The sequence below is a fragment of the Sinocyclocheilus grahami genome, unplaced genomic scaffold (assembly GCF_001515645.1).
Source record: "Sinocyclocheilus grahami isolate Dianchi unplaced genomic scaffold, SAMN03320097.WGS_v1.1 scaffold185.1, whole genome shotgun sequence".
Classification (NCBI taxonomy): Eukaryota; Metazoa; Chordata; class Actinopteri; order Cypriniformes; family Cyprinidae; genus Sinocyclocheilus; species Sinocyclocheilus grahami.
Window position 1 is genome coordinate 396,831 of NW_015505364.1, and position 19,892 is coordinate 416,722.

The window sequence follows — 19,892 nt, forward strand, 5'->3', positions numbered from 1 at the left end:
CATCCATCTGAAGTGTTTTCCTCACTCACAAGATGATAAATCCTTTCTCTAAATGTCTACAGCTGAAGCTGGGCCATCATGGTGCCAGCATGTGCATAATGTAAAACAAACCTAAAAAAGTTTTCAGTTATATTTTACTCTGCAGGCATTGATTAGTGCTTTTGATACTTACTTCAGAATTCAGCCATGCTGAAAAAGTTTCACATAAATGCATTCGATATCAAATAAGTACAAAGCTTTCAACTGAATTCCTCGAGGACCAGCCTGATGAATGAAACAAGCGAATGTATAGATTTTGTGTTTACTGGTTAAGAGCTATGTGGGGTAAGTGAGAGATGTCAATAAGTTGATGTTGCCCTGATTTAATTAACACTGGGTTAGGATCAGTAAAGTCGATAAAAAGAGACTGATGAACTAACGCTCATCCTTTTGGTCCCCTATCCGTCTGGCTTAAAATTCTCACAGCAACAAAAGAATATGATACTAAATAAACTATACCGACTTTAAACCTATTAAGTAATGAATCTCCTTCTCAAGACAAAACTATGTAATTGTGAACTCAGCCCAACACCCAGTTGGTCTCATAAATCTTTCAGCTCATCCTGACTGAATTGTGTATTTTAAATACAACAAACCCCTGGGTGCAGAGTTTAGGCTGTAATTATTTCTGTAATGACCCTGCCATCGTCTACACATTAAAAGATAATACATTTAAATTTATGGAAATCCTAATTAGGTGCATAGAGCTAGAATCAAACGATCTAAGCACAAGCTCATTAATGATAATCTAATGCAAAGGAAAATAAACAAACTGAGATCTTGAAAAAATAAATACTAAATACTCTCATTTTCCCTAGTAATGCCCCCTCCCCAAATCGCCTACATGGTTATATGATAAAGGAACCGAGGATTGTTACAAGCACAATTAACTCTATCACTGCTAGTCATCGTTGAATTTGATTAACCACATGTGAGGCACTATAAATAACAGAGTACATGTTATTACAAAACTGAGTTAACTCTATGACTGTGTCAGACTCTGTTCCGTGTTTTGCTCCCCACGTGTTCCATGACCCAGTTTTCCCTTATGTTTAATTATTGTTTCATTAGTTCCTGGTGTGTCTCTTCATCCCATCCTCTAGTTATGTGTATTTAAAGTGTTTCCTGTTTTGAGTTCTCTGTTCGGTATTGTTTATGTCAACCTCCTCTGCTACATGTGTTTTCCTGGTTCCCTTGATATTATTAAAGTCTCTTTGTTGATGTACTCCACGTCTCCTTGTTCCTCGCGCCACGCTCTCTCACAGTAGCGAACGTGACAGAATACTGGACCAAAACAAAAAGTAAGCGGCACCCCTTCTCCCTGTGTTTGTTTTCCATTTTGAAAGTTTTCCTTTGCTCCCCCCCTGCGATTATGGAGATTGCGGCACGCTTCATTGCACTAGCCCGTAGAGATCTCCCCTTTGTTGAGTATGCCTGGGAGTTCTGCAGGTTCGCCACAATGACGGCATTAGATGACTCCACCATCAACTTGTTTGTTCTGGCACAGTGCCAATTACCATCGCCCCGTGGACCTCCCAGACACCACGGGACTAAGCTGGAGGGAAGGGATCCTCCGGTGTCTGGAGAGAGTCTGGCCCCAAGCCAGAACCAGCACGCCGGCCGCGCTGATGTCAAGTCTGCCGACCACGCCTTTCACCCCGAACCTAACTAGGAATCTAAGGAGGAAAAGGCGGTTGGTTCTAGTCCCTAGGCTCGCTCCAGTGTCGGCTTCAGCCCCAGAGCTCGCTCCAGTGTCGGCTCCAGCCCCAGAGCCCGCTCCAGCGTGGGTTCCAGCCCCCGAATCTAGCCCAACGAGGGCTCCTGTCCCCGAGTTTAGCCCAGAGAGGGTTGCTGTCCCCGAGTTTAGCCCAGAGAAGGCTCCAGTCCCTGAGTTTAGCCCAGAGAGGGTTCCTGTCCCCGAGTTTAGCCCAGAGAGGGCTCCAGTCCCCGAGTTTAGCCCAGAGAGGGTTCCAGTCCCCGAATCTAGCCCAAGGAGGGCTCCTGTCCCCGAGTTTAGCCCAGAAAGGGTTGCTGTCCCCGAGTTTAGACCAGAGAAGGCTCCAGTCCCCGAGTTTAGCCCAGAGAGGGCTCCAGTCCCCGAGTCGGGCACAGAAAGGGCTCCAGTTCCCACGTCCAGCTCAAGGAGGGCTCCAGTTCCCAAGTCAAGCTCAGGGAGGGCCACAGTTCCCGAGTTAGGCCTACGGAGGGCCTCTAAGCTGGGCAGAGTGCCTGATTTGCCATGGCCTCCTGAGCTGTCTGCACCGCCATGGCCCCCTGAACTCCCTACTCCGCCATGGCTCCCCGAGCTCCCTGTTCCGCCATGGCCTCCTGAACTGTCTGCTCCGCCATGGCTCCCTAGTCTGCCTGCTCCTCCATGGCTCCCTAGTCTGCCTGCTCCGCCATGGCTTCCTAGTCTGCCTGATCCGCCATGGGTCCCGGAACAGGTACCGCCCTGGAGGCCGTCCGTCCCTGTAAGCCTGTCCTGAGAGGCCTCCAGAGCGCCCACCCCCCCTCCCTGTTGGTTGTTATGAGGCGCGTGGACTTTTTTAAACCAAAGTAAAAGACCTCACATAATTCTAAAAGTGTCCACCTTCAGGTTGTCACAACTTTCTATGTGAAATATTTTAAGTAAATTTTATAAAGATTTTTATAAAGTAAATATAAGATAACGGTAATGTCACGAATCCGGTCCATGAACTTTCCTTTTCATTGACTCTCGCACCACACAAACTGTTGCATAGCACCCCGGACTACATTTCCCATCATGCATTACTGATTGCACTCAGCACGAATTGTAGTTAACATGAACGAAGCATGAACGATACTTCTACAGCATTTATTAATCTTAGTTAATGTTAATTTCAACATTTACTAATGCGTTAATAAAATCAAAAGTTGTGCTTGTTAACATTAGTTAATGCACTGTGAATTAACATGACCTGACAATGAACGACTGCATTTTCGTTAACTAACATGAACAGAGATGAATAAATACTCTAATAAATATATTGTTCATTATTTGTTCATGTTAGCTAATACATTAACTAACGTTAACTAATGGAACCTTATTGTAAAGTGTTACCAAGATAACTTTGTATATTTTTATATATTTAAAGATATTTAATCAATATTTAAAGATGAACACTTACTAGACTGAATCAACTTAGGTTTGCTTAAATATCTATACATCTTTTTTTTGTAAGAAACGTTAAAATTTGAGTATGAAATATGATGTATCAGGGTTTTGAGGAATGTTAATTTGTGCATCTCTCAATCATCATTGTATTATGTTTTATTTTCCCTATGAGCTCCATATTCTATATCATACTGTATGAGCCAGAAAAGCCTGATAAATCAAATATGATCCTCAAAAAAAAAAAACATTACATATGACATAAAATGAATTAATTGATATAGCTAGTTAAATAAACTATTTAAAATAATACAAATAATAATAAATAATAAAACAATAATTCTAATCAACACAGGATAATTCACCTTTGTTCTTATTCTGATCTACACTTAAACCACCACCTCCTAAAACTAATAGGAAGTGACATCATTTGAGTCTGTTTCAAATGGTCAAGTTATACTCTCATATAACATTCAGAATTTGTTGTTTTTTGATGCTTGAAAAGGTTCGTCACCAATTATACACCCACCCGTCACATAAATAAAGTGTTTTTTTACTAGTATTATTAGAAACAACATATTCCTGACTTCTGAATACTATAGAAGGCCATGATCTTCATAACAGGAAGAGCAGCAGTTCCGCTCTGGTTTGAAATGTACCACCTCATCTCAAATTAAATTTACTTTAGAAATACACTTCAAAAATCACCTCTTCAAAATGGAAAAAAGCACTGTTTTCTGTCTGTTTCTGTGCACTCAACCAGGCGGTTAAATTAATCACTGGTTCAGAGCTGTCTGACATCATTCTCACTGGAACGATAGATCTAATTTGTGCCACAGGAAATTAAAACAGGGAGTTTGCATGCCCCCAGGAGATATTCTATACACACACACACACACACACACACACAGTGTTAAGTGATTTGTGAAGCAAGAGTCTGAGCACTATGAAACTATGTGTTGAGGTCTCATGAGTATTTATGTACACACGGCTTGTCAATTTGTGTCTGGACTATATTAGACACATTCTGATTTGTATATATTTTTAGATTATTTATTTAATTGTAGCCTAAGAACACGAGAGATGTTTTCACTTGAAGAATGCTGCTCAATTAATACTGTTCCTATACAAACACAATAAAAGCCTGAAAATCCTATCTTTGTTAGTAATGCTTAAACTACACAACAACATATTTAACTGAGATGAAGATCGAAAGCTAAAGAAAGTTGTTTGTTGTTTTGTTATTGTACAGATGATTACAGTCTTTGATGCTAGCTGCTTTGAATAAATGTGTGCACTCACTGAATGGAGTTCTCGATGCGGGAGATGGTGAGGAAAGCAGCCAGATTTGCCGTGTAGGAGGAGATAACTATCAGAGCAAAGAGCCACCAAACCCCCATCATCATCCTTGTAGCCAAAGTCGTGTAGGGCACCTCACCACCTGTAGAGGAACAGAAGAAAAGAGCAAACAAATAAAGCTGATGATTGTGCCATCTTTGAAATTACATCATACTTGTGAGCTTTTAAAATATAATAAAAAAAAAGATAAATTTTGCAGCCAAACCTAGTTTAGTTAATCATATGATGGATTAAAAGAGTCATTCTGGTGCCAGTTTTGTTAAATCTGAATGAATGAATAAAAATAAATAAATAAATAAATATATGGGCAAGTAAATTGTGATTCAAAACTTAATTCAAGATATATTCTCTAATTATGTTTGTATATTTAATGAGATAATATATATTTAATATGTTTAAAGGTTTACAGTTTTATAATACATATTTAATAATGTATATTACATCCATATTCCCTGTCTCTCACTCTCTATCTTTAAAAGTATATACATAAAAATGTATTTAAAAATGTATTAAAAATATATGTAATATGTTCAAAATTCTCTCTCTCTCTGGCGCTCTCACTCTCTGTAAAAGTGTACACAGAAAATATATCAGACAATTAAATGTTTACATATCAATATATATGATATCTTGCATGTTTAGTTTTTTACTGAAAAACAGGACAAAAACACTGATGAAGGTTTTTTTTTTGGGTTGCATTGTAAACATGGTCAGCATCTCCTCAGTGAAATAAAATATAACAACAAGAAATAATATGTCATGGTTGTCTCCTTCCAAATGTATTGTAAAATGCTTCGTTACAGTATATTTCTGTATGTAATTTGAATAAAAAGGGCTTCATCTTTAGTAGTGCAGTACTCTGACAGACTGGAAACAAATGGAGGTATCCGGGTGTGCAAGATCCAAGCAACTGAGACTGAGAAAAAAACTCACTTTGAGTCAGACAAAAAAGGCCATCAATTGTAATGTCAAATCTACATTTCCCCAGTCACCACAGTCAGTGCAAAAGCACATCTGTTCAGTCTGCGTTTCAGATTCCTGCTAATTCAACAGCCAGAAAAAACAGCGGCTCCTCTAAAAGTACCGCACACCACAATAATGATGGATCTGCACAATTCAAGGCTTGCAGCTACATTGAAAACTGTTAGAAAAAATTAGTCTAATCTATCCTGTGGCTTCCCGTATCATTCCAGCTTTGTGTGGTAAGTGCCAAGCATTTCAGCACTCAATAAGGTATCTGACAACTCTCTTTCTGTAGGGGGTCCACTGAGATGAGCTGTCTTATTAAAGAAAGTTTTTAGATGACTCGCATACATACGTCCCGCAGGCTGTGTACTCTCTGCTCCACATAAACTTTTTGCAATTTTAATTTCAGCAAACAAGTTCACGAGAGCAAGTTGGCCCACACATTTCTTATAATCATAATTCTTGGGTTATCAGACTTTAAGTTTTGGGAGTGTCCTATTTAAAGGGCACCGCTTCCTTCATCTGCCATGTAAACCTCAGCGATTTTGGACTTCAGTGTGTGTGCAAATGTCAGTGAATACTCTATCTATCTATCTATCTATCTATCTATCTATCTATCTATCTATCTATCTATCTATCTATCTATCTATCTATCTATCTATCTATCTATCTAAATTAATCAAGCCCCTTGCAAGACATTTTTGCTGCAGAGAACAAAGTTTTGTGAAAATAATTCCACAGTCATCAGTAAACTATTATAGAAAGTTTATTAATACACATTTGAATGATTCCAAGAATGTAAAGTTGTTGAAAAATGGATAGATAGATAGATAGATAGATAGATAGAGCTGAACGATTTTGATAAATAATCTAATTGCGTTTTTTTTTCTTACCTAAAGACAAGCTATAAATCATTGTATAGTATGGCCAACACAATATTAGATAGACTAAACATAAATGTTCTTTTCTGTAGGCCAGGCCTATATGTTACGATGAAATTAGATGTAGAGTCTGGACCAATCAGACCAATCAGACACACCATCTTTCATTAGATTTAACAAATCAATTATTCATTAGTTGAACAAATCGTCACAGACCCCTCACCCAATAAACATACTGGGTGCCAGGTTGTCTGCGAACGACACCAGGCCCCCGGTCACCATGGCAACCAATGCTGATATCACTGGTTTTATTGCCCAAAGGAATGTGGGTAGAGGAAATCACTACCTTTTCCATAGGAAGAGACACAATGCACAGTAAAAATCGACTCTAATTAATTCATAGGAAAACCTTTCTTTGAATGAACACACATATCCTTCAGGTCATTGTATATGTTGTCATTTAGATTGTATACTGTTTATGCAGGCTTGTGATGGAACCACTCGTTTCTGTCATCTTACCTATATCTAATTCTACCATGTTTAGTATCTATGAATTCGTCTTCTGATGATCTGAACGAGAGTGTATATTATATGTTGGTACCTATGCAACATATTAGTGTTCTAAGAATCTTATGCCCTCACACAAAAGGTTGTAAAACCCTCCAGTAATTGCAACCTCCCGCTTGGGATTTCAGCCTTTCTCATTGGACAAGCCCATCTTGAGAGGAATCTTCTCAGACCTTAAAGGCCTCACACCAGTGACCCGCCTTTAGTCGGTGGTTCTGTTAGTTTCTGAGATGTGAGCTACAACGCTGCTAAAGACACCCTAAGTTTTGTGCCAGGCCTCGGGCCTTGACTTTCCATTCACCAAGATAATCTGACTCAAACTGGTTATTTTCCATCAACCAACTTCAGCAAAGATCAACTTGAGCCTTCAGATTGCATCAGGAATCTCTGTCAGACAGACAAGACGTGCAAGTATCAAACTTAGTTTTATTAATTGATACATTAAGTATCATTTGTACCTTTTTACAAAGGTGCGTTTGAACTAAGAATCTGATGTTTCCTCCAGGCTGTAAATCTGCTGAATATCAAATGGTTCCATAACTTCATGCTTTATTTCTCTCCTCTTTACTGCTTAAGCTTTAACCCTTTTCCTATACCAACTGCGTGTGTGCATGCGTGTGTGTGGGTGCGTGTGTATGTGTATGTTAGACTAGTTTAAGTGTTTATGTAGTTAATAAAGTCTTACTTGTATCACACTTGACGTTGTTCATTGTTTGCTCATAACTGGAGTCCCTTAATCATGTAGATTTATGCTACAGGCTCTGTGTAGAATTGTACAGTAAGAAAGTTATTTCCCTTAACCAGGAAATTAACATTCTTAGAATTGACAGACAGTTGACCCTGAGAGGTCAAGTAAATACTTACAGCAGATCTAAATATTTATAATTAATTATAATTAGTTATGATTAATTATTCATATTTCCCCCTGAGCTGATTCGCTACATAGGTGATGTATGAATTAATATGAATGACATTTTTATTTAACAACTACAATCACAGTATTTTATAGACTGATTTGTTGAACTTCCAACCTTGTAAGCATGTAATAATTATGACAACATAAAGCACTGACAAATAAGCATGGTGTAAACATTAATATGAAAGTCATTACCAAATCAAACACAAAATAAAGTAGATTGCAGAAATATGAAAACTAATCTGTTGCTTTACCACACTACTTTAGGTAATTCAAAGTTTGTGCAACTTCATCTATGTCTTTTCTCTTCCCTTTCACAAACCAATCCATCTCACATTCTAAGTTACATCCTTTGGCTGTTTACTGTTTTATGTATTTTCTTTTTCTGCCGTATTATTTTAAGGTCGAAGTCTTCAGTAATGAAATGCACCGTAACACTGTTACTGCTCGAGTAATTTCAATGTGCCGTTTTGAAGTACGTTCATACGCTTTTAAACATTTCCACGTGTAGCGCGCTAGTGTTGCCAGGTTTAATAACAAAACCCGCCCAATTGCTACTCAAAACTAGCCCAATCTCATTTCGAGGGGGGTCCACCGGTAAAAATCGTGTTCCAGGGGGTAAAATGCAAATTTTTTGGAGGGGTTCCCCAAACCGCAGACTTGGCAGCACTGTAGCATGCCAACTTGATGCTTCCTCTGAAGACTGCTTAGATGTGTTCGACTTGAAGCAGCACTGCTTAGACCGATGGGTGTGTGTCATCAAAGTACTGCGAGAGCTATAAGAGAGCGGACATCTCCTTATGCTTTCTCTCGCCGTACTTTGATGTCATACACCGATCGATCTTCAAATCGAGCACACCTCTTTACTCTCGCGTGTCATGTGACCGAGTGTAGCGTATAACAATAACAATTATACTCTGCGATTGAAAAATTGCGATATTATCGCAAATGCAATTAATCGTTCAGCCCTGATAGATAGATAGATAGATAAATAAATAGACAGACAGACAGACAGACAGACAGACAGATAAATAGGCTCTAAACATTTATGCACAAAATTATTCAAGCCCCAAAAGTCACATTTTGTGCAGAATCTTTCATTTCTTTTATTCTTTCTAACCAATAAACAATCAATTCTTCCAGAACTCAACTGGTCTATCCAAATGAATTTGAGCTTATTCAAGTAAGCTTTTTATGTTCTTCTTGGTCAAGAGTGGCATTCGGCAAGATGTCCATTGTCCAAACATACAAAAATTACAGATTGAATACCTATGAATGATAATCATAAAATATATATTTTATTCATCAGCCCTTTCAAGGAACTCAGTGATATGTTAAACAATATAAAACTACATGACAAAAATAGACAGAAAAAATTATTACAGATGATAAAAGCTTTTTGTGGTTTGGCAGCCTGTTATCAGACGGCTCAGTTACAGTAAATGTCCATCAGATTTGAGTTTTTATGTAAAAAGTACATGCATCCCTCAGGCCGAAATGATTGCCCCCCCCCCCCACACTGAATAATGAAACTTTAGTTCCTAAATAAAATTAGACTGAAATTTTAACTGATTATCTTCATATGCATCTGTGAACTGAAAAATAATCACACAAACAAAACCAACATCTGTAAGAGTTCTCGGTGAGAACATCTGTTCAAAATCAAGGCAATCGACTAAAAAGCTCATTTACATATTCAACAGCGCTTCAAAACGAAGATGATGGTAGAATCCGGTTGGTAGTGCAATGAAATATACATTTTAGTGAAGATAGGAGATATAACAGAGGTTTGTAATCTACAGTACTTCTGATATCCTGAAACAAATATATTACAGAAGTAGGATAAATGAAGGAAAACTATTTTCTCTAACTACAGTTAAGGAAAAAAAACAGTTTTTAGATAAGTGCTCATACTGGTGCAGCAACTCTGGCTTGGAGCTTGCTAAAGCACATGGATGTACAAAATAATGAGTCTGAGACTATATAAATTAGACTGAACACAGCTACAGGAGGCCAGCTAAATTTGAAGTTTGGAGTTACCCCTTAGGGAACTATTACTGTAATGATATATAAAAAAGTAAGGATCTAAAGTTATAAAGAGCCCATTCTCATACTTGTATGGATATGTGAGCAATGCTAAGCTGCAGAAAGGGAAAGGCAAAAGTGTCAAAATACTGTGCTAAGGATTAATCAGAACATTTTATGCTAAAATAATTCTATGAGATGAAGAGAGACGGAAAAGACAACTTCAAACAACCGCCTGAAAGATTGTGTGGCGTGTAAAGATACAGACCCAAAAATGTGTCTCTGTGCACGACACAGCATAGCAGAGGTTGAGTATATGACTATTTCAAATACAAATATTGACTAGGGGAGAGTAGGGCTGAACGATTATGACAGAAACACAGAAAAACGTCATGTCGCATTCTCTGCCCACATCCAAAACAAGATGAAACCTGTGATCCTAACTACATCTTATCATTAAATACAAAAGTGTTATTCAAATTTTGAAAAAATCATAAACCAAAAGCAAGCAATGTGACTATGGCATTATCACTGACGCTGTACGTTCACACAGAGCAGCTATTTGAGCCCTGACTTCTGAACTCTCATTATAATCAACAAAGCTGCAGAATAAAACCTCTTATTTACACCATGTCAACACCTTGTTGATCATAGCGTCTTCAATTTCTCAGGTCAGAGAAATCGGGTGTTACACCATCTACATTATAAGCATGCAATTTCACATTACGTCATTTGGATTCTAAAGCTTCTTTTAGAATGTCAGGTGACATTTCTTCAAAATGTGTTTTTGTGTGCTACTGCAAACAGAAGTAAAAAAAATTAACACATGAAACTTAAATCATTTGTTAAAATGATGCTGATTTGAACTAGTCGTAATCACTGATTATAATCTACAATTTAGAAAATGTAATCAAATGAAAAAATAAATTAAATTATAATCTAAATCAAGCAGCTCTGATTGGCCATTGCATTCATGCACACAACTGTGATGCAGGGAAAACAGACCTAAATGAAATTCAGTAGTCAACACTTTTTTACGATTAGTTAATAATCTTGATTATTAATTAGATTTTGAAGCCCTAATTGTTTTGAATTAAATTATAAACAACCAAGCAAACAAACTGTTAATGTAATCCATTAAGTTTGCTTGAACCAGAGTAAACTTTTCAATAAATTTTGTATAAGTTTATATAATAAATTGTATAATACATTTGTGAGGGAACTGCAGGGGGTTTATGAGTTGATAAAAAGCTAACTAATTAAATCATAAAGATGTACAAAAAAAAATGAAATATTTTATTTATTTTATTATATTTTTGTAATTTTATACATATGAACATTAACCTACATTGGGACCGTACCATTCAAATGCTTTTGAATTATTGAAATACTAACTTAAAACCTCAGGGGATGTTTTAAAGGAAATATTTTAGGTCAAAGGGGTTCAGCTGACAGAAAAGTTTGGGAATCCCTGCCAAAGGCCATGCTGATGAAGAATGTTCAGTCCTGCACTGGTAATGATCTGCGCTCAAATGTGACCGGCAGTAAGCAGAACATTAGTAGGAGGTAGGGCTGCCAGAGAACAGGCTACTGTTATCAGATATGATTGGCAATGAGTATAGAATCGTGGCATGCCGGTGCTTTAGCGCAGGCTGATTGCACGCCATTCTCTGTGGCTGCGGGATGTTGATCTTTAGAAAATGAGCAGGACGGTAATGTAGCTTTTATCTGCACACCCAGCAACTGGGGTTCAAAGCAGCCCTGCCACGCACATCAAATCAGCAAGCCCCATTTCCAGCAGGTTTCTCGCTGCTTGCTTTTGATTCAGCAGCAGGCCAGGGGCTACACACTCCTCTCAACCCCTCGCTGTGAGCTAGCACCTACTGAGAGACAGAAACAGAGACAATGCATGTATGAGGGAGACAAAAAGCTTGTAAAGAGGGAATGTGTCCCTCTGTAGTGTCTGAGATGTTTGTGCATGTTGTGCAAAAAAAACTTTTACTGTTCTTATATAGATATTTTTAAGAAATACTTGCATATAATTTGTTATCCAATCAAAAAATTGCATGAAAATGTCATATGTTCAAGGTTCTGTAGATGTTCAAAGTGTCAAATAACTTTGGTGCTGTGTGCTTGGACTCTGATTCCCAGTAGCAGGATCTGAGCATCCAGAACACTCCGAATTAAGTGGATTCCCAAGTGGCCTAAGTTGCCATGAAACAGTCAAGGACCCTTCATGGCTGTTAGAAGCCTTGTAAATATAGCTGAGGATGAGTGCATACACATCTCGTCAACACTCTACTAGAGAGGCTGAAGAAGGCAAAGAATGTCACAAGGTTTCTTTCCAAACATTTTGACGGATGGGATACGAAGCACTTGCCTGCTGACTTTTACTGTTTAACACTGAACAAATCCTAGTATTAAGACATTATGATCACAATAAGAATATGAACATTAATCTTTGGATGAATTAATATATAATCACTACATCATTCATATTTATTATTACATGCTAAGTAAATGCTCCCGGAATGATTAAAAAAAGTGCTGATATTGTTAACTGAAACTAAAATCATTAAAAAATAGTTTTCAGTAACTGAAAGTAAGCTGAAATAAAATATAACTGAAAAACTTCAATGAAAATTGTAAATGTTGCCTTGGAGAGTTGTAAAATTACAAAAACTAAAATAAAAATAAATTACCTATATATAGAAATATATAAAAAATAAAAATGAGCACATAAAATTCAAACTAAAAATTTAAAAATTAAAGATATCTGAAAATGTTATCCCCCCCCATTCTGTTTAATCTCGCTTGTGGCACAGAAACTACACACATTCATCTTTAAGTGAGAAAAAAAATTTGTTTTTTCAAATTAGCAGATTTAAGGAAAAACTTCAAACAGTCCCAGATTTATGTTGTTGTTGATAAGATGTAAATCTCTGTAGTCTATTCATGGTTTATACACAACAAAAAAAGTTCAAAAGACAAAAATGTCTTGGGTCTGAAATGTTCTTGAAAAAAGGGTGAAATAAGGTTGTTAAAAATTCTTGTTTTTTACTTTCTTTTTTTCTCTCCGTTTTCAAAACTCAGGCTTCTTCAGAGCCACCTGAAAATGTACCTCTCCGGTTCGTCGTTTCTCAGCAGTTAAAGCAACTTCAAATAAGCCCTTTGAAACCACTGGTGCTGAACATTCATAGGTTTATACATTGCTACCTTGTAAAGCCTTAAATCTCTGCAGCACCTTGAGAGCTGGAGATTGTAGCTTCTGATGAGAGCTGTTAGTTTATTTATTTATTTCCTTTCTTTTCAAAAGCACTCTGGCGATAAATAACTTAAGGAAAAACATGTTAATCGTTTCGCTGGAGTGCGGCTCCTTGCAGCATGTTACCTTTATTCCCTTTTCACCACACCAGACCTGCCAGGTTTGGGTGTGTGTAAATATATATGTGTGTGTGTACAGTATATGACTGCTATTTATTTAAGCCATCAACTATCCCATTATGAGGCTCGCTGGCAAATATTGCCATCAATTTGCACAGAGTTTAACGCTCTGAAGTGCAACCCTGAGTGCCGAGTTGCTATCGCAGCACGCAGCCACTCTGAAACTTTCACACTGTAAATCATCAAAATAAAAGTAAATAAACCACGAGGTGCACCTCCGAACACATCTCCTTAGCCACAGCTTACGAGATAGCAAAGCTAGCATGCTGGGTTCAGACATATGGTGTGAGAAACATATACACACGGGTAGAAGATAAAAGGGCAAAGAAGGAGAGCTTAGGCGGACAGTACGCCCCCCAAAGGAACAATATTTTCATACAGAACTTGCCAACATGTACCATCTCAAAGCCATCTTGCCAACGGAGGTACTCACTAGTCAAATAGCATTTCATTAATTAAGTATTCTCTCAAGTATTTTCAGTCTTGTTTTCCAGCAAGAATTATTATTTATTCATTTATTTTAACATCATTGGCAAATAGTTTTTTTCCCCCACAAAAAAAAAATGCTAAGAATATAAATGTAAAAAAAAAATTTAAATAACGTTTACATTTTAAGTAAAAAAAAAAGTCATTTCAAAAGTAATTTATATATATAAATATATTATATATATTGTTTTTGACAAAACATTTTTAAGAATTTAAAAACAAATATAAAGACTTTTAGTAATGTTTTATATATAATATATATAATAAGATATACACACACACACACACACACACATATATATATATACACACACACATTTTTTAAAAAAGTTTTAAGAAATGTTTTAACTGAAAATAAAGGTCAAAAACACTGGTTTAGAAAGGATTACTCAACAATTTTCTATATGAATACAAACAGAATAGAAACATGAATGCATGTTTTCCCAATCAAAATATATGTGTATTACTATAGCTCGCCGTTTTACAACATCTGATGCTTCAAATTTAATTTTGATATAAATAAATGGTTTTGTGTCAAGGGAAGCGTTGGGAACCCTGAACAGATGGACGTGTTCACGATGCATGTCAGAATGAGAGAAACTGCTTTAGAAATTCTGGTGTCTGAAGAGCCAAAATGCTACACACAAACTGCTTTCCATGTTCCCTTATCCACCCTTAACGTTCTCTAAAAGTGGCCACATTTTTTTTTTGTCTTGTCATATCTGGCTGTCATTTTATTATTTTTATTTTTACACTACATTGGTGTGAGGACACATTGTCACGACTTTCTGTATGACTTCTTTTTGAGCTGAAAAACTCAACTTTGGGAACAAAACAAAGCAAAACAAAAGAAATAGAAAAAAAACAACAACAACGAAAACACAAATAAAACTACTTTAGAAATTGGATACAGAGGTCCTCACTAGATCATGTAAAATTGCTCGCTTTTGAAAGGCTCGACTGTCAACTTTGCTTCAAGTTAAATGCTGACCTAAGGTCACATATACACGCACACAGACGTACACACACATGTAATCATGAAATATGTATGTACACCCACATACCTAGTAAATCTGCATGATTTGCTAGGAGGTATTGTAATTATGATAGTACTGCATGGAATGCAAAACGCAGCATGCGTCAAGTTCAATCTGTGCAAATCGTGCACAATAGCTTTGTCACACACACACATCTCTGTTTCTCATAAAGATATGTAGTAAAATGGAAAATTAAGCTTTAAAACAGATTCTCCAGTGTGCCACCGCCTCAGCCTGGAACTATGCTAATGAAACGCCCCACAAAGATGCCTGTCTATAAGTTGACGACTTGAATCCACTGCACATTTTCTTGAGTAATTCATATGTAATCCCATATGAGAGCTCATAATGTGATTTAATTCCATTAGATATTGTAGGAGTGTATCATGACGTACTTCACACAGTAGAAGTCAACTTGTGGGCTGTTTGCCTTCTGTTGCCCCCTTGATAGATAAAATGCACACATGCAAACACCCTTTGTGCATGATTTGGCTACTTGAAAGTGTTTGCATAATTACTGAGTCACCAGTGTGTGGCGATATGTGCTTTGTAATGAGCTTACACTATAATTAAATACGTTCTAGGCTGTATTTTAATATGATGACAAGTCTAAATCTGACCTTATTCAAGTAAGAATTCCTTCATGGTTAGGTTACAGCATTCACATCTAGACACGGCTGTTTACTAAACACATGGCTGACCAGCTAACCCACGCAAACTGTCAGGAGTGATATAGTCATCTAGCTCGGTTACAACAGTAGACTAGCACCTCAGAGAACATGAATTTCATATTTAAGCGGTTTCTAAGTCTGTACCAAAGACATTTATGTCAAGGAACATTATCATTACTGTTATTGTGCCTCAGAATATGTAGAACATGCCCATATATATATATATGTATATATATTTTTTAACATCATAAGTTGGTTTTGAAAAGAATCACTCCCATTTAAAATAATCAAGACTGAAATGAAGATGGACACAATTATTTTTTTAATAACAAAAAAATATTATTTTTTTATATATGTCAGAAAAAAAAACAGAATCACTGAGTTGGAAAAAGGATTACCCCCTCCTAAAAATGACTTGTAAACTCAATCAAGTGTTGCTAATCACTTTCTCAATAGCACACAAAGCCATTTGACTTTCAGCTGTGATGAGCTGTGGTCATTTTGATTCGCTCAGCATGAAAAGAGCTCTCCTGCAGCATCTTAGTCCTTGGTAGTGCAACTGCAGCAAACAATCAACTAAGGGTGGCAAGGCACTGTCAAAAGATCTCTAGGATAAAGTTGTGGACAGGCACAAGTCAGGAGATGGATAAAAAAAGAAAAAAAAAAATCAAAGGCTTTATTAATTCCTAGAAGCACAGTGAAGTCTATTATTAAGAAGTGGAAGGTATTTGGTACAACACACACCCTATCTGGATCGGGACGTGACTCCAAACTGGATGAAAGAGCGAGGAGAAAACTGGTCAGAGAGGCTATCAAGAGGCCTACAGCAACTCTGAAGCAGCTGCAGGAATTGATGAGAAAGAGTGGTCATTGTGTGCATGTGACAACAATATCACACATTCTCACAAATGTGGGTTGCATGGGAGGGTTGCAAGAAAAAATCCACTCCTCAAGAATAACACATGCAGTCACGACTGAGCTTTGCCAAATCACACCTTGAAGATTCTGAGGCAGATGAGACTAAAGTGTAATTATTTGACCTCAACACCAAACAATATGTCTGGCGGAAATCCAATACAGCTCACCATCCAAATAACAGCATTCCTCCAGTAAAGCATGGAGGTGGTAATATCCTGTTATGGGGGTGTTTCTCTGAAGCAGGGACTGGAGGACAAGGAAAAATGGGTGGGGCAAAATACCGTCAAATTCTTGAGGAAAATCTGCTGCCCTCTAAAGCAAAAGGTGGTTCAACAAAATACTGACACAAGGGGGTGATCCTTTTTTCCAATTCCTTTTTGGATTACATATGGATTACTCAAGATTCTTTTTTTGTTTTTTTTTTTTTTTTTTTTTTTTTTTTTACAAGTTGGTGTTATATCTTTCACTTGGATGCTATAAGTTGCACTGAGTAAATACAGCTGGATAAAACAAAAACTGTGTCCGTCTTTATTTCAGGCTGCAAAGCAACAAAATGTGATTATTTTAAAGGGGGTGATTCTTTTCTATACCCACTGTACATATAAATTGTGATGTAACACCTTCAGATATGAGTTGAACAGGGCTTTAAAGGGATATCATTTAAATTAAGCTGAAATAAATTAAAATATAAACTAGATAAAAAACTTTGAATGGTCAAGTCAAAATTTCAAAATTTTGTATAAAACAAAAAAACTAAACAAACAAATAAATAAATGGTATATAGAAATATTAAAAACAACAAATAAAAATGACAAAAGCAGATATCAAAATTAAACAAACTTAACTTAAACAATATAAGAATACAAAACAAGAACACAAACAATACAGAATTACTACCACTTAATTTAATTTAAAAAATGAAAATGAAAACTGAAAATATAAAAATTATAGCTAATTGAAAAAATAAATAGTATATAAATAATACTTAAACAGCATTGATGACAATATGTAAGTTTTCAAAAACTTGTGAAAACTAGGCCTAAAAAAATAAATAAATCATATTTTGAGAAACATTGCGATCTGACCTGAGATATGACAAGCATTTAATATCTCATATACCTGTTGCGTATAAGCTAAAACAACAAAGCCATAAAAACCACATTTAAATAGCAGCTCCTGTTAGTGAAAAAAAAAGAAAATATTAAGAGATGTCTTTTGTTTCCAAATGAAGTCACATTAGTTTCCTCACATTTTTTTCTCATTAAATTAAAGTAATATTCTCATGAAATTGCAATTTCAGAATTTCTGTCTTTGCTTGGAATTATATGATTGTGAGAATAAAGGGATGCTGCGATATAAAGGCATAGGCACTTGACAGAAGTAGACATTGAAATGCATGGAAAAACAAGTGAGCTTTCACAGAGAGCTTCTCTTTCAATGCATGTAGTGGGTACTTAGGAAAGAGATGCAATACATAATGCATGGCTACAACAAACCAGATAATCTAGTGTGATATTATGCACATCTCTGACATGAGGATGTAAGACGAGTCATCTGGAGCTTTGTCTTAAAAAAAGCACAGTTGAGAGCATTGGCTGTGAATTACATTATGGACAAATGCTCTCACTCTTGCTTTTCATCAAAAGTCATTGAAGTTCTCTAAAAAAGATGTAGAGGACGTCAGTTTACTCAGAAGCTGCATACAAATATCTGAAATTTGGAGAGAAAAAAACCCCACTAATTTTCTTTCACTTTTTGATGACTTCAGCAGAATGAAATAATCTTTTAAGGAAAGAACGACTGATTCAGCAGATACTCTACTTCCACTGGTTTGTTTCTCATTTTCAGAATCAATAAATGTGATATAATTTCAGAGTCTGTACCGACAAGAAAAATTACTTAATTTTCCCACTTGAGGAGAAACATTGGTTATTGTGTTTAATACAGATGGGAAAGGTGTTAATGTATGCTGAAAAAGCCACAAAACCCATCAACCAAGCTGTTTGTTTATTTTTAGGGGCATTTTCTCTATACTAGTCCACAGGGAACCATATAAAAGCCTAGCGTTAATTCTCTTTTATCTTGTGATTTATATATGCTCTAAATAAACACAGAGATGGCCTGGATTTTGGGCATGCCCAGGCTCCTCTCACCATCCTTTGCTGTCATTGCACAATTCTATGCTTGAGTGTACCTTTGGCAAATGAAGCAGTACTTTTCACCAGCTTGAAATGGCATAAAAATGACCACCTGTCAATGTCACAAAGAAAAACTTGGTGTAAAAGTAGGACAAAAATATAAACTAGAAAAAGCTCTGTAAAGGTCCGTTAAAAATGTGGTTTTATTTTTTCAATGTTAAAGTACTTCCTATCAGAGTCTAATGTGCAGAGACATTAAGTAAGTCATTAGCAGGCTGATTTCCCTGAAAAGTGTAAACACTGTGGCTCTGTGGTGCTCTCAACATTGCTCAGTTTGCAAGAGCATTCAAATCAGCTCTGGCAGAGACATGTGACTGGGAAAACAGGAGCCAGCAGACATGCAGTCCACTAGAAAATAATTAAAAATAAATAATTATGTCATCTTTTACCCACCCTCATCTCGCCTTCTGTGGAACATAAAAATAAATGTTTAACAGTTGCAACCCTCTACGCACACCTTGGCAATATAATTGCCATTGGCTAGTACATTTTTTTGTTTACTTGCCCGACTGATATACTATTTTACACACACACACACATACACACACACGTTTACTTAGCTATCTAAATGGGGACGTTACATAGACTTCTATTGTTTTTATATACAGATAGTTTTTACAATTTCAAAAAAAAAAAAAAAAAAACTTTGTTTACTTTATTTTTATAACAGTTTTACAAATGAGGACATCAACAAATTGAGGTTTTTGCCGATTTTGTCAGGTTTTGCTCACTTTTGGGTACAAATTTGTCCCCAAAATATGGTTAAGTAGGTACACACACACACATGAATCCACCCAATCAGCTTATCTTTGTAAAATGGAACAGCTTCTTAAATAACTGAATGTGCACACTTAACTTCAGCCAATCAAGCATTATATTATGATATTATGATAATTAATTAAGCACTATTTAATGATAGAACTAGTGATTAGAACTAAAACTTGGTAACCATGAATGAATGCATATTTGTCATTTTAACTGAACTTAGGACTGGTGGTGGTGTTTAAGATATTGTTGGTCATAGGTAATAGTAATTATTATTAAAATATACTACTACTACTACTATTATCTGCTGGGTTCATGAATATTAATCACGTTGTCAGCGTTCGCTCGAATTGATTTACTGAAATCAAAACAGGGACGGTAATAGATGAGCGCCAGCCAACGAGAGCTATTTGCGTATTAGCCGGCATATCTTCTGCTTGTTCTTAAAAGCTGAACAATTCTAAATGAACTCTGTTATTTTGACAGG

The 19,892-nt window shown here is 36.5% G+C and overlaps 1 protein-coding gene across 2 annotated transcripts in view; it reads right to left on the bottom strand.

The window, feature by feature from the left end:
* Positions 1-19,892, bottom strand: part of grid2 (glutamate receptor, ionotropic, delta 2) — a 418,885-nt gene that overhangs the window by 49,123 nt on the left and 349,870 nt on the right. For both annotated transcript variants that reach the window (XR_001610173.1, XM_016284580.1), the window contains exon 12: positions 4,475-4,613. Coding sequence is in view for 1 of the 2 variants with exons in the window: in XM_016284580.1 (XP_016140066.1) it covers positions 4,475-4,613 (139 nt within the window). In the remaining variant the exon portion in view is untranslated. The remainder of the gene's footprint in view (positions 1-4,474; positions 4,614-19,892) is intronic.